This window comes from Terrapene carolina, unplaced genomic scaffold, assembly GCF_002925995.2.
Source record: "Terrapene carolina triunguis isolate 2854851 unplaced genomic scaffold, T_m_triunguis-2.0 Scaffold67, whole genome shotgun sequence".
In the NCBI taxonomy this organism is placed as follows: Eukaryota; Metazoa; Chordata; order Testudines; family Emydidae; genus Terrapene; species Terrapene triunguis.
Window position 1 is genome coordinate 11791849 of NW_020664418.1, and position 15785 is coordinate 11807633.

At 55.6% G+C, this 15785-nt stretch overlaps 1 protein-coding gene across 1 annotated transcript in view; it reads right to left on the reverse strand.

The window, feature by feature from the left end:
- Nucleotides 1-13801, reverse strand: part of NMB (neuromedin B) — a 17254-nt gene extending 3453 nt beyond the window's left edge. Inside the window, exons 1-2 of the mRNA XM_024210458.2 lie at nt 13651-13801; nt 5863-6074 (exon numbers count right to left, since the gene is read on the reverse strand). Of these exons, the coding sequence (XP_024066226.1) occupies nt 5863-6074; nt 13651-13801 (363 nt within the window). The remainder of the gene's footprint in view (nt 1-5862; nt 6075-13650) is intronic.
- Nucleotides 13802-15785: the final 1984 nt, after the last annotated feature.

A 15785-nucleotide genomic window follows, 5' to 3' on the forward strand; every position in this document is an offset into this window, starting at 1 on the left:
TCTAGGGTCACCAGATGACAAGAACAAAATAAAAAAAAAAAAAAAAAAAAAAAAGCCAGAGCGCCGCCGAAGCAAAAAAAAAAATAAAAAAAGACGGGAGTGCCCCGAGCCAAAAAATCGGGACAAATGGCATCCCGACCATACATACGCCAGGATGCGGGACAAACAACTGAATAGCGGGACAGTCCTAATTTTAAAGGACATCAGGTCACCCTAGCCCCATCCAAGTGAAGTGCTGGGATGAGGCAGTAACTATTTGCCAGCATGAGGCAGGGTGCCGCGAAGGGTAGAAATTAGACTGGGAAGTGCAAGAGGCGTGCGAGCCCCTCAGTTATGGAGCCGCTGCAGGCTCCGTCAGCCCCGCCCCATGTCACCTGCCAGCGCTGGCAGGCTTGGGGAGGGCAGTGGGAAGGGGAGAGCTGGCTCAGCGGAGGAGGGAGCCCAGGGAAGGAGAGGGCATGGGCAGTTCCCAGGTCATGCAAGAGGCCTGGGTGAGGCCAGGAGCTGACTGAAGACTGCTTGGGGCGGGGTAGGCCTGGCAGCAGCGTGCGTGTGACTGGTTACCAGGCACCATGGGGTGGAGGGTTAGGCAGCCCTGGCAGTTGGGGTTCACCTGAAAGGAAGAGGCTGAAAGCTGCTCCCAGTGGAGCCACAGTCTCTTGCACTTTGACTTGGGGACTCTGCCCTCCCGGAAGGGGTTGAACGCTCGCAGGGCCTGGGCCAGAGGCTGAGCTCCAGCCAGAACCATTAGGGGCACTGAGGCAGATCTACTGCAGCGCTGTGCCATGCCATGAGGGAGCATACAGGAGTGGCACCTCCACCCCAGGGAGCTAAACGGAGACTGGCCAAGAGTTAAAGAGCTCACTGACCCTTGGGAGGAATTGTGCATTGAATATGCCCCTGTGCAAACGAAGGCAAAAGAACTGGGAAGGCCAAAATAGGCTGCAGAGAACACCCTCCAGAAAGCCTGTAAATCCACAGCCAGACCTGACATACTGAGCGAAGCAGGAGCTCAACAGCTACAGGAACTAGGAAGTGATGGGCTAATCGCCCCAGCTGTTCACACTGTGCCGACTGCCCCTATTGGAACCCATTGATCTGAACCAAGGGGGTGAGGTGGTGACAGCCCACCCTTGATCAGATGCACAGCCTGACTCCATGCCAAACATTCCCCCTTGTAAGCAGGGTGAGTGGCCCTGGCTCTCCACTGAGCATTGACAGTTTGTTCACCTTGCTGGAGCACATGCTCAGACTTGCAGCAGGCAGATAGGATCATTGCTGCGTTAGTCACAGAGCAGTCAGCACGGCTCAGCCAGCTCCCTCCTGCTGGCAGTCTCCTACATGCACCTGCTGTGTGCATCTGGATCGGTCTCTTCGGTCCAGACAAAGTGCAGCCACTGGGATCATCTTCCTTACCCACGGCCCTGATCACCTCACACCCCTCATCAAATCCCCCCCCCCAATCTCCCCACCTGTTACTGCCCCAGATCTTAATATCAGAGCTCCACAGGACTCTGCCCTGCCTGCTGATCCTCTCCTGCCATGGGTCAGATCTTCCCCACGCCCTCCACCCACAGCCACACCCTCTGCTGCCTGGTTGCAACCCCCACACTCTTTCCCCATCGATAGCAGCCCCCAGCTCATGCTCCACGTGGCAATCACAGAGCACAAAGAAAGCCTCCTCCCTCATCCTGAAGTTTCGCTGCCGCTGCCCCTGCATCTCCAGAACTTGGTCCCATCAGTCCATGCTCAAGCTCTGGGCCCTGCAGCATGCAGCCATCCACCTGGACAGTGCTACAGAACCACTGCAGGATGAAATCTGGGAGCTGCTTGGTTTGGGCTCTGGCTCTCGGCTGGCACATCCCCCAGCCTCTCACCATAGACACCCCAGCCTGCCCTTGAAAGCCTTTAGCAGAAACCTCTCCTTCAAGCATTCATACCAGCCTCCAAGTTCAGGAAAGGCCTAGGAAAAGGCACCTGTGCCAAAGGGCTACATGGGAGCTACACAGGGCAATCCCCCAGGAGATTATGGGAGCTGGGCCTTTTCACCCACAATTCCCATAAGCAAATTCCAAAGTATCCCAGAAGGCATTCTGAATCGCCCAGAAGGCACTGCTCCCCAGAGCTGTGCTGGGCAGCGTGGGATAGGTGCCCAGTGCACACAATACCTGGTGTGTGCTGACACCAAAGCCCTCCATCAACTCATTCACCGCTGGTTCAATTCTCTAGTACAGACAAGGCCAGAGATGGTTCCTGTGCTCGACAGCTCCAGCAGAACGTGTGTCAGTGCGAGCAGGGGCTGTGGAGAAGCCCTGCTGGTCACCCAGGTTCAAAGAGCTCCTAGCACTGATCCACAGCTGCAAGCAGTACCCAGCTTCTGTGGTACCCAGGACTCTACAACAGCCATGTCTCTGTCTTCCCCAGCCACCCCCTGGCTCCTTCCCAAGAGAACAGCCTCACCTCTCCAGGAGCCCTGGGGGAAACTCTGCTGTACCCCATGAGATGCATCGATGTTCCAGCTCCACAGCAAGGGGCCCAGTGGAGATACCCCTTGCCACAGGTAGCTCTACAGATGGGTGGGGAGTGAGGCTGAATGGGATAGGTGCTGTGAAAGGGCATTCATCTGTTACACAAAAGGAAATGAGCATGGGAGGAAGAGCAGGTGGTTGATTTAGGGCAGGCCATGTCTATGCTAGGAGAAAAGGGGTGCTTTTAACACACCTTAGCTGGTAGTGGTAAACCCTATGTTGAGCCCCCCATGGTTGATCCCACCTAGCTCATGAGTTAAAATACAATGTGCCCCATTTACACTAAGGTTTTAACACGTTACCTGACGCATGCTAAAAACATCCCTTTTCTCCCAGTGAAGACAAGGCCTTTGGGAGTGTTGGGGGGGGGGGGGGGGGGGGGGGGGGGAGACGAGAAGGAGTTTGCAGGCACAAGAAGCCTTCCCCCAACCCTTGTGCACCCTACCGAAGGGCCAGCTACAGCTGCAGTCCATGTGCTCTTGGGAGTGCAAGGACTGCTCCCTAGTTTTGTCCCCTGGGGCATACGACACCTAAAGAGTAGGAGATGGTGAAGTCCCTCCGTACTGGCCTGTGATGGCCAGTGCAGCATGCACGAGGGTTTGGGTCTCTCTGCATTGCTGTGTATTTGGGCAGGGCCAATCAGGCAGTTTGACTGTTAGCAGGATCCGGCGCATTGTGAAGGGTGGCTAGCAATTGGTTCAGGTGAGACTATTTCTCAGGGAGAGATGGACTCAGCAACCCAGCAGACCTACCAGCATGAATCAGTAAATTAGCAGCTGGTAGTTTGCACCACTCTTCTGTAAAGAGACCAGACTTTGTTTGTCTTCCAGCTCCTCATCAAGAGCAATGAGCAGATGCTACCTAAATGGGGTTGATTAGTCTCTGAATGCATTTGGTTGTGCCACATACACAGAGCTCCAGTGTAGATAATTTGCCTTAGAATGACCATAGGATTCCCTTTGCTTCCTGCAATGAGACTGTAACCTAATTCTGAGAGAATAAAACTGGGTAAGTCTTTTTACTGTTTTTAATCGGCCAGGCTGTGTGCCTGCACGGCATTCCCGAGTCCAGTCAATCATTGGCTGGCCTGACTAGTATCACTTTGGCCTAACAGAATTTTTGTCCCTTTTAAATAATTGTTTGGGTTATTTTCACCCACTGTAGTGCAGTGATGGACCCAGAGAAAAAAGGGCAGATTTCAGAAAGCACCCATTGGGGGTGACAGCTCAGGACTGGGAGCTGGGCAGGGGCAGCAGAACCAGGGGGCTAGTGCCCCCACACTGGAAATACTGAGGGGGGCTGACACGTGTTTCCACCCCCAATGTTTTCTGTCCCAAAAGATCTCCTGGAGGCAAGAGTAGGACCTGGAGGAGCAGCTAGAGCAGCAGCTGCAGCGCTTGGGATCAGGCCCGCCCCTAGGGAGCAACTAAAACCAGCTCGCTTCTCCCCATCTTCCTTCACTTGGCTGGCCATAGTGGCCAAGGGGGCCGGGGCTGGTACACGAGGGGGGAGACTCAGGGCATGCCCCCAGCTACCTGGAAGAGACAGCCACTCATGTGACTTACCAGCAGCCAGCTTAGCCCCATCCCACCTTCCAGCCACTGAAGGTCCTAGCAGAGACACCCGGCCCAGGAGAGGGGCTGGAGCATGTGTGCCAGCTGCTGAGGAGGTGTGGGGGCGGGGGGGAGCACTGGTCACTAACCATCAAGGAACTACCAAGCCGCCCATTCCCAGCCTGGAGCCGGCTTCCCCTCCCCACCCGGCTGAATCTCAGTAGCTCCTCAGTCCCCCTCCTATCCCTCTGCCCCAGCCCTTCACAGCAAATTCTGTCCCCCCGGGGTTGGCCAGACAGTTGCCACAAACACAAGCCACTCGGTGTGGAACTGTATGGAGCACGCAGAGAGGCCAGCTCTCTCTCCTACAGCTCCGCCCGCCTGGCATGATAGTCACTGCTAATGGAACACCCAGCCTGTGTGTGTACGGCCACAAGCCACCCCAAAACCAGGCCAGCATTACAGCCCCCAGACAGCTGGCATGCAGGGAAAACTTCCCAGAATTCCAAGAGGCTGCAGTGGGAGATGCACAGGAAGGGCAGCAAACCGCGGAAGCTCTGCCCTGGAGCGATGCCAGGCAGTAGCCATGCCACCATGATTGAGGTGCATCAGCGGCTGTGGGCCCAGATTAGATCAAACTGGTGTTTAAAACCAAATTCAGGTGTTTTCATTCATGCAGCGTCACTGCAGGGCATTCACGGTGTCCAAAGAGCGACTACTAGCTGGGGGGGACAACAAGCTGCGTCCTTTGTATGTGACTAAGTGCATGAATCCCTGCTTGAAGTGCGCAACGCAGCTTTGCCAGAAGCTGTTGAGTGTGACCAGTGCCTCCGTAACATGGGCTGCATTCCCTGCTGTGCTCCGCTGTTTCTCACCAGCCAGCTAAACCGGGTGTACCAGCGTTTTAAGTCACTGGAGCAGCACAATGCGATGGAGCAGGCAGGTGATTCTGAGCCATCTATTATCATGCCTTCCTACTGCCCTGATTTTGTCACTCCTCGCTGAATCCCCCTGCTCCCTCCCCCCCAGTTTACCTACTTTCAGTATTTCTAGGGTAGGAGTTCGCCGGCCTGCATGCAGGATTCCCAGCACCAGAGATGTTGGAGGGCCCTTGCCACGCCCCTGTGTGTGGGATGCCTCTGTGCTATCACTCTAGAGGATACTGAAAGGATCAACCCTGCGCTAGTAAGGGCTAAGTGACTACAGGCTTTTCCCTTGTAAGAGCTATGGCTCAGACCATCCCCACTGCTCCATGAGCAGAGGGGACAGAGCTCCTGGGCATCTGCCCTTGGGCTGTGGAGGGGGGAGAAGGTCCAGCTCCAGCCTTTATCCTAGCTATTCCATTGGCACGCCGCAGGGTCAGTGCCCTGCAGGGGTTTGGTGGCAGAGGCGCAAGGGATTGGAGCAGGAGCCCAGCTTCTGGTATTAGCATTGCCAAGCCAGAGTTAACGCTGCTTCAGCGTTTACTCCACTGAGCCCCTCCAAAGCTTCAGGGGGTCTCTGCCCAGGACAGCCTGGCTCCAATGGAGGTGGCAGGGTCAACCTCCCTTGGGAAACAGGTGTTTCCTTCCCTCTGGATCTCTGGGGTTAGCCTCCTATGTGGGCTCCTTAGCCCAGATAGGAGGGAAACTACTGCAGCCTGGCCTTGGGGGGCTTCTTGGCCCCTCCTCTGGCTGCCCTGGGGGAGGGGACGATTTGGCCCTATGCTGCTCCCTGCTGTACTCTCCTGCAGCCTCTCACTCAGAGGTCTCTCTCTCACCACCACATTGCTCAGTAGTCACCTGGTTTTGAAGCTCAGATTTTCCTTGGTTCTCATCTATTAGTCTCTCTTGCAAGAGGATTTTCAGGAGTTCTCTGGTAAGCAGCTCTTTCATGTCCTGCAAGACAGCTCGGAGAGTCGGGCTGAAGGCCATTGGGATGGAGTTTGCTGCAGCATCTCCCGGAGACTCCAGAAGCGGGGAGGCCGCAATGCTCTTCTTCCCCATGAAGTGACCTGAAATGACATTGGGCACATGTATTGAACAGGGAATGGGTAAGATGGTTTCGGGGGCTGGGGGGGATTTCAAGCTCTGGCAGAGGGACTGGATGCAAAAGTCAGACAGCTCCCTAATGCCAAGCAGCCTTTGAAATTAGCTGCAGCAGCCACTGCTATATTGCAACGGAATTTTTCAGAAGCAAGATACTGTAGCACAAACCCACCTCTAGCTGAAGAAGGCAGAACAGAGGGGGAACTAGCAAAAGAGAACGTGACAATGGCCACATTTTTTGTTCCTCTTGAAATCCTAGAAACACTACTCTGGGTGACACGACTATCCAGAGTTATCACAGTAAGTAGCAGAAATAACTGGGGGGAGGGATAGCTCAGTGGTTTGAGCATTGGCCTGTTAAACCCAGGGTTCTGACTTCAATCCTTGAGGGGGCCACTTAGGGATCTGGGGCAAAAATCAGTACTTGGTCCTGCTAGTGAAGGCAGGGGGCTGGACTCGATGACCTTTCGAGGTCCCTTCCAGTTCTATGAGATAATAATATATGGAGATATACCTATTATTATTATTTGAATAGTTTTGCTTTCAAGACCAGTAACTATCAAGGGTTTGAAGGGAGCTTTCCCTAGGGGCCAGAGATCCATCACTACCTGCTGCATGGTTCTTGTGCCTTCCATGGAAGCAGCTGCTGCTGGTCCCATCAGAGACTGGAGACCAGGCTAGAGGGACCCCTGTCTGAGCCAAGGTGGTAATTCCCAGAGCCCTAAAAACATCTTGGTAGCTCACCTTTAATAACCATCCAACTAACAACCTATGAGTTAGCTTAGCCGTTCAGAGGAAGGCAGCCAAGCAGGCACTTCATGCAGGCTCCAACAAAAAGACAGCAGCATTAGGGGGCCGGTAAATCAGCTGGGATGTAGCATAGGCATTTGTAGAAGTCTTCAGCGCTGACACCAGTTTCACACTCAGCTCTGCAGATAATGCTGGGCACCTTTTATAGCAGGGATGGGCAAACTTTTTGCCCAAGGGCCACATCTGGGTATAAAAATTGTATGGCGGGCCATGAATGCTCACAAAATTGGGGGTAGGGGCGCGGAGGGGGGTGAGGCCACTGGCTGGGGGTGCCAGAAATGAGGAGTTCAGGGTGCGGGACGGGGCTCTGGGCTGGGACAGTGGGTGTGGGGTGAGGACTCCAGCTGGGGGTGCAGGCTCTGGAGTGTAAGAGGGTGCTCCAGGCTGGGACTGAGGGGTTCAGAGGGGGATCAGGGCTGGGGCAGAGGGTTGGGGCTGGTTCAGGGGTGCAGGCTCCAGGCAGCGCTTACCTCAAGCAGCTCCCGGAAGCAGCGACATGTCCCCTCTCCGGCTCCTACGTGGTGGCATGGCCAGGCAGCCCTGCTGCGCACCACCCCTGCAGCTCCCATTGACCGTGGTTCCCGGCCAATGGGAGCTGCAGGGGCAGCGCTTGGGGTGGGGACAGCATGTGAAGTGGAGCCCCTGGTTGCCCCTATGTGTAGAAGCCGGAGGGGAGGACATGCCATTGCTTCCAGGAGCCGTGCAGAGCAGCCCCCAATCCAGCTCCCTGACTGGAGTGGGGCAAGCCCCAGATCCCACTCCCCAGCAGGAACTCGAGGGCCAGATTAAAATGGCTGGCAGGCCAGATGCGGCCCATGGGCTGTAGTTTGCCCACCCCTGTTTTATAGGGATCAGTGCTAACTACCTGATTTGCATGCACAGTCAGTAGTTAGACATTTAAGGGCTATAAGTTGCATGGACAGTGCACCTGCAAAATCATAGCTCATTTTCCCAGTCAGGCTCACCCTGAACTGTAACGGGACCCAGTGCGACTAGGAGAGCAGTGGGACACCAGTCCCCCAGGTGTTCTGTAGCACATGCTTGGACTCAGGCTCTCCAAGCAGCAGACCCTTCAGGATCTAGCCCTCAATGAGTTCCCATAAACACTCACAGACCTGGTCTACACCTAAAACTTAGGTTGGCCTTGCTGCACCGCTCAGGGCTATGGAAAAAGTCACACCCTCTGCAACATGGCCAACAAGAATTCTTCCCTCCACCCAGCTTCTGAGGGGATGGATTAACGGTCACTGTAGGAACGGTCAGCACTCCAGTGGCATAGCTGCAGTGCTGCGGCTGTGCTGCTGTAGCACTTGCAGTGGAGATGTACCCTCGGAGCCCAATGAGTAACAAAGGGGCCTGAACTCGGGAAGCCAGAAATAAACCCTGCAATGACCCTGGTACAATGCCTGTAAGTTGCAAACTACAGATGATAAACACAACCCACAACAAATCCCAGCCCAGCCCCGGGGCAGCTCAGCACAGGGAAATGAAGGTCAGATCTTGTGCCAGGGTACCTGCTCCAGACCTCTCCCAGAGGCAGCCATGCACTGGCCTACAGACTCCCCAGCCAGCACCTGTAGTCCCATTCAGACTCATCCACATGGACCCCCACTTGCAAGCTTTCCCTGGGATCCACCACCATGGCTACCACTGGCCCCTCTGCCAGTGACAGGCTGCTTCCCAGCCTGGCTCTCAGCCCTTCAGACCCAGCTCTTAAGCTGCCCAGCCTTCTCTCTACAGCCACCTCCGAGGCTGCTGCTGTGTGCAGCCTCTAGCTCCCTCCAGAGCGTTTCCCATGCCTGTTCTGGAGGTGTATGGAGCCCTCTCAGGGTTGGGTAGTACCCTGGAGGTTAACAGTGCCAATAAGGAGCCTGTGGGCTCATTACACTATGAGCCAAGGTAGCCCAGTACTGGAGATACAAGCTAGCGAGCTTATTAGCAGCTAGCAAGATGATGCAGCTTAACCAGGCTGTGTCCCACTGTGTTTACCTGTGTGCGTGTCCCCTTAAATCTACCAGGAACACAATATACACAAGTAACATCCTGGGGAGACATCTCTGAGAACATTCCTGGTCCCACCAGTGTAACTGTTTCAGCCACTCTGTGCTGTGGCACAACACACCCCTAAGGTACCAGGTATGGCGTGCCAGGTATACCACAACTTGGAGCCAAGCGCTGAAGATGCTTCAAAACATTCAGCTGTATCAGCACTAGCCCCGGTGGGTCCCAATGACCACAAGGATGCATGGCTAAGTGAAAGGCTATTGTACTAGGGCCAGCACGGAAGGAAAGGTTGCAAATTGCCTCAATACAGTGGCTAAAACTGTTGCAATTGAAGCTTAATGTTCCTATTTGGGCCCTTTGCCAAGGGTCATGATGGATTCTCCATCACTGGCCATTTTTGGTTCAAGACTGGGTGTTTTTCTGAGATCTGCTCCAGGGATTATTGTGGGGCAGGTCTCTGGCCTGTGCTGTGCAGGAGGTCAGGCGACACGATCATAACGGTCCCTTCTGCCCTTGGGATCTATGAGTCACCAAAGGGCTAGGGCCTCTCGGCCCGGTGCCTCTCCAGCCCAGCCTCTGCTGGAAGCTGTTAATATAGCCTAACCCCCGCCCCTGGTTTTGGCCAGTGACATTAATAATTGTTATACTTACCATCCTATAATAAAATCAAGTTGTATCCAGTTCTCCTTGTCCCGGGTCATTCAACTCAGTCCTTCACCAAGAATCCCTAAAGAACCCCTAGCTTCAATTGGGCAGAACAGAAGCGAGTAGGAGTTTGCAGGTTTCCAGACGGGGATAAGTCAGTGGAGTGTCTCATTGGGGCTCCTCTGCACTGGCTCCCTGTCCTGTCTCTGCTGCTTCCCCACAGGTTCTGCCCAGACCAGACCCACACGTCTGCCCTGGGGGTTGGTCATAGCTTGATGGGAAGGGTTGTTCCTGCTTAGCAGATTCATCACCCTAGTGGATAACAAGCATTTCATAAACCCCTCATCCTTCAGGGCACAAACAGCGCAGGGGTATGGGGAGATCATTGGTGCTCAGACCGAGGCCTCTTCATTCTGCACCTGTTATTACAAGGCCCCACAAACGGGAGCTTGAATAGCCAGCACATGCTGTGTCAGTGGTTAACGCCATGGGGGCTTCCGGCAGCAGATTCTGATTACACGACATATGGTTGTTTGCTGGGCTTCCCTGAACTACTGGGGCATCAGGGCCTGGTCGATAACAGGGAGACAAAGGTGCTGAGAGACCTCTCAGGGGCTTGAAAACCTGGGTAGGGGGCACTAGCAGGGCAAAGCACTCCAGTTCTCGTTTGGGGAGGGCTCCTGCAGGCTGCATGGAGCCTTTCTGGCTCCCCCTCCCCTCCCAGGCTTCAGGTGGGCAAGGAGGAAAAGGGGCAGCAGAAAGGCCCTTCACACCTCCCTTGGCAAGAGTCCAGCTGAGGGGAAGCAGCCGCCCCAGGGGACAGATTGAAGGATCAGTCCACACTTGGGTCTGGGTTTGTAAAGGAATTTGCCCCTTTTCTGGAAGCCTCTGCTCTGGGCATTGAGCGATCTGACCCTCTCCCTCTGCCAGCTGGGGAAGGAGCCCTCTGGCAGAGCAGCAGCAGCGCAGAGACGACGACACATTCTGGATTCATTGCTGCCTGGCTAGTGGATTATCTTGTGCTACCAATCCACCCCCAACTAGCAGGCTCTGTGGCACACAGTGCCCAGGGTTACAGCAGCTGTGTCCTTAACTAGGATGAGCATCACCCTGGGATGGAGCCGGCATTGCCATTCTGAGATAGGGACATCATCTGGGGGTTCGCTCCACAGCAAGCCACACTGAGGCGGTTACTGGAGGGAAACTCTCACTCCTACTTGAGCTGATTCTCCAGGGGCTCCCTGGGTTCTGTCCTAGCCAAGCAGATTGTGACCCCTCAGCTCTCCCCTCCACCCCCATTCTTGGCTTCTCGTCTGCAGGAAGCTTCACAGCAGCTTTCTCCCACACACCCACCTTTTTGCTTGCTCGCTCCCCTTTAGAGAGCACTATTCAGACAAGTTTCACAGTGGTACTGAAGGTGCCATACTAGATTTTGAACACACAGATGAGTAGCTGAGAAATAGATTTGGTTTCCTCTATCTCAGAATAGTGCAAATCTGGAAGGTATTCCGTCTTTTTCTCCGCTTTGTCTTAAAATAATGGACAGACTCTCTGCTTTGCATCTTATCATACCAATATTTTATTACATGCAATTAGTCCAATTGTATGTAAATGGTCCAATAAAAGATATTACCTCCCACACCTTGTCTCCCGAATATCTGATTGCGTCTGAAGTTCTGAAATCGTGTCTAATCTCCCAGTATTTGGCTCAGTGTAGACCCTGGTGCCTCCACAGCACACTACTACTCACCACAAGGCAGAATCTGCCCAAGGAATTTGCTGCCTGTGTCTGGGACTGTGGGTGCCATCTCTCTGCTACAGGGATTTGGAACAATCCACCTTGCCATGCACCCACAAAAGGGACAATCAGCTAACAGTAGCTAGGTAATATTGTCCAGGCACCAGAATCATTGGTTAATCAAGGACAGTTGTTCTGCTGATCATCTATCTATATTCCCACCCTCATCCTCTGGGACTATGTTTCTGACATTTCATTGGTTGAATGTGTTATCACTCAGCTGGGGGCAGGTGTGTTGGTGGAGTTCTGTGGCAGTGGTCTATCCCATTTAGGGTGTGTCTATACTGCAAAAGAAGTGCATTGGTAACTCGGGTTAAAACAGCAGGGAAGACACAAACTTGGCCTTTAATTTGGGTTAGCAGCACAAGTGAAAATCCAAGAGTATTTACATTGCAGCTGGAAGTGAGTCTCCCAGCCCAAGCAGACAGACTCCTGCTAGCGGGGCTGCAGCTAGTGTGCTAAAAACAGCAGTGTGGACATGGTGGCTCTGGCAGCTGCTCATGCTAGCCCCCAAGCTTGGACCCAGGGGATCAGGTGGGCTTGAGAGCCCAAGCTGCCACCCGGAGACCCAAAGTTCACACCTCTTTTTGCAGTGTAGACAAACCCTCAGAGACCAGTCGAGCTCCACAATCTGCTCATGTATCTGAATTAAGATTCTTAATAGCACAGTTGTTATTTCTCCAGAGACCGTGACCAGCAAGCATTTCCAGCACTACTTGCGTGATAATGCAATGTGCACCAGTGCTCTGGAGCTGCCAACACAGTGTTTTGGGGCAGCCCGTGCTGGGCAATGGAAGGGTATGGGGATTGTATGATGACTGATAGATGCCATCTGCTTGCTTCTCCCCCTGACTTGTGCCCTCCTCTTGCTCTCCAGCCCAGCTTCAGAGAACTCAGGAGCCTTCTCTCACTCATGCCTTTCCCCCTTCTCCACCACCCCTACATCACACAAAAAAGGATGCAAAGGAGAGGCGACTTCTGACCTACACAAAATAGACTTCTAATGGCTTGGTGTCTTATTTTTGGATCTCTTTTTGGGAGAGGGGATTGTAATGGGGTAGCTGATTTCAGGGGAGGGCTAACCCTGTGCTTTTAAAATGTGCATCTGTTCTGAGGAGCTGAGAGTGTTTAAAATGTGTATCTATTGCAGTAGACACAATGTCCCCTGGCTAAGCCCTGCCTCATGCTCCTTTCTTCCCCCACTTCCTCACCCACTCTCCTGTTCTCCTGCTTTAGTTTTTTTCTGTCTCTGTCAATTTTTGGCATCGGAGGAACTCAGACATTACTGCAGGTAGATGTGCCTGCGCCAATTCCTGGCAGCCCTCCCTGGCACCAGGGTTCCCCAATGGGCCACTGTGAGTAGTTTGGTAGAACCTCATGGGCCTGGGTAGCCCTTGGCCCATTTACCCTTTGAGTTCTCCAGGCTAGAGCGCCTTTGGCCCAGAAGTATGTGTTCCTTTGCTGGGAAGGCACCACAGTGAATTAACCTCAGCTAGGACCCCACCAGCACATCCAAAGCAAAGTGCACCCCATCACTCAGCTGAAGGGCAGGCATAGATTCGGTGTGAATTTAACCCTGTAGCTAAGAGGTTTGCTCACCTGCTGCTAGAATCTGCCTCGGAGGGGTTCCAACTCCCAGCCCCCACAGCCAAGTCCCTCGCACCGCTGCTGCCAGCTGCGCTCTGGAGAGTCTGGTATGTTGGGTAAGCCCCACCTCAGCCTACCTGCCCCATGACAAGATGCTTTGCCCAGGTGCGCTCTCCAGAGACAGGAATTGAGCCCTGTACCACAGACCGGCCCGCCTCGCCGCAGCTTTCAGCCGCTTTTCCCACCCAGCCCTGCCTCTGGGCAGCTCTAGTCCCCTGTCCTGCCCAGCTGGGGTTCCCTCGCTGGGGCTGGGCTCCTCACCTGCCCCCGCCCAAGGCTCTCTCCTCATTGCCCGTCAGTCCACAGCAGCTGGGGGTTCTCCGCCGACAAGCTCTCCCCGCCCCAGCCAGCTGGCTCTGGGGGTCCGCTGACACCCTCCCCCCCTGCGCTCTCCCGCGGCCCGGCTCCCCCTCTCCCCCGGGGCTCAGACTGGGGGGGCTTCGCCCGTTGACTGGCCTGCAGCCGGGAGGGGAGCGGGACCGCCTGTCCCGGGAACCCTGGGGCTGCTCCCCCCGACCCGGCCGGGATCCGGGAAAGCCCCTTCGATCGCCCAAGCCGCGGGCGGCTTCCCAGGGGCGCTCCGCCGGAGGCGCCGGGGCAGGCGGAGAGCGGCGCCCGGGCGGGGCAGTGGACGGTACCTGTGGCCCAGAGGCTGCCGCGGGGGTTGACTTTGATCCTGGCCGCTCTGCCCCGCGGCTCGGCGAAGTCCGCCCGGCCCGCGGGGGCTGCCGAGAGGAAGGAGAAGAGCAGCAGGCAGCCCAGGAGCCGGCTGGCGGGCAGCGCGCCCATGGCTCCCCGCCGGGCTCCGCGGGACGCTGCGGATGCTTCGCCTCGGGCCGGGGGAAGCGCAGGTGCCTGGGGAGAGCGGCGGCGACTCGTGCTCCGGGCTGGCCGCCTCTGGCTTCCCGGGCTGCTCCATTTAAAGCCTCCCACCGCGGGGCGGAGACTGGCCAGGAGCAGCCACAGCCCTCGCCTTACGCACGGCGGCGGCGGGGGGCGCCCAACCCCGCCCCTGCCCGGGCCACGTCTAAGGCCGGGAGCAGGGCTGTCGGGGGTGACTCACCGCCCAGCTGCGTGCCCCTGGCCCGGAGGATCCCGCCACGTGTTCCGGCCAGCCCGGGTCAGGGGGGCCCTTCAGCAGGCAATGGTGCTCGAACAATGTGTATGGTGGGGGTGTTGAGAGCTGTTGAACCAAACTGTAAACCCTGTAGCTGATGGAAACCACTTCAAGCCAGGGGGTGCACCCGCACCCCCTGCACCCCTAGTTCCAGCACCTATGGGGTCAGGGCACCTTCCATGGAGCACCCCCAAACACAGCACACAGGGAAGTCAGGGTGCAGATCCTGCTGCCTGTGGCAGCAGCACAGGGCCAGGCCCTCCAAGTGGCAGGCTTCGCTCCCGCACAGATCGCAGGCCACATTTTATCAAGCACAAACTGGCTCACCAAAAAGAGCCCCCCAGGGTCTGCCCTAAAGCCCCCTGCAGTCTGTGGAAAATGCCCCACCATGGGCTGGGGCACTTCAGAGATCTGAGCTGCAATCCATAGATCAGGAGGAGGTGTGAAAGCACAACTGGAAAATGTTTATGGGTCCTTTACATGTCAAACTCCCCCATCCCGGCTCTCACCCTGCCAGCATGGCCGGGTTGCTTCCTTCTCTCTTCAGGGAGTCAGGGGATCATGGTCAGGGCCCACCTGTTTCCCCAGGAACTTGAAGAAGGTTCTTCAGAGCAGGGCCGGCTTTAGGAAGTGCGGGGCCCAATTCCAACAGTTTCAACGGGGCCCCGACAGGGATGACTAAAAAAAAAAAAAAACCACGTGAAAAAAAACACATGGGGCTTGTACTCACCGGGCCGCGCTCCTAGTCTTTGGCGGCGGGTCCTTCACTCGCTCCAGGTCTTCGGCGGCACTGAAGGACCCACCGCCAAAGTGCCGCTAAAGACCTGGAGTGAGTGAAGGACCCGCCGCCAAAGACCCAGAGCACCGCCAGGTGAGTAAAAATTAAAAAGGCGCCTCTAGCCAGGGAAGGGATTCTCTGCCACTTGTCCCCCACTCTGGGCGGCCCTGCCACTGAGTGTGGGGCCCTCTTAGGCGCGGGGCCCGATTCGGGGGAATTGGCCTAAAGCCGGCCCTGCTTCAGAGCATGAGCCTTGGCACCCAGTAGGACAGGCTCTCACCTGAGTTTTCCCAGTGAATCACCACCCATGTTGGATGAGTTTGATGAGGAAGGAGCAGCCCCTCCCCTGCTATGAAATGCTCTGATCTCAGACATTTAGAGGCTGAGGAGCCCCTCCCTCCCCCCCAGACCTGTTACACAAGGTACTGTCCCCTAATCTTAACCATCACCCCCTCCAGGTCTGGGCAACACTCTGGAACCATTCCCCCATCGCCATCCCTGGTAAGCGGGTGGGATTGGTGCAGCAGAGATCAGGACAGGCAGTATTCTCTCGCTAGTAAACCTGATGGCAGCTTTAGAAGACTGCACAGAGCTGGTGGTGGGACTGGCAGTAGATGTTGAGGAACCTTTCAAAGGCATGAGATGGGGCTTGCTTATTCTGTTCCTGTGCAGAAGGCCTCAGCTTTGGTATATGCAAATTGCATTTCATCAGTACCATTTGCCTTAGGCCAGGAGACGTGGCAGGGCTCAGCTATGTCCCCTACTGAGTCAGTGGATGGCTCTGGGCTGCTGGTGCCAGCAGTATCCTGATATCTCTGGGATCAGAGTGAGTGACTGCTATGATCCACAGGCTCTCCCTGGGCCCTCCTGGTCAAGAT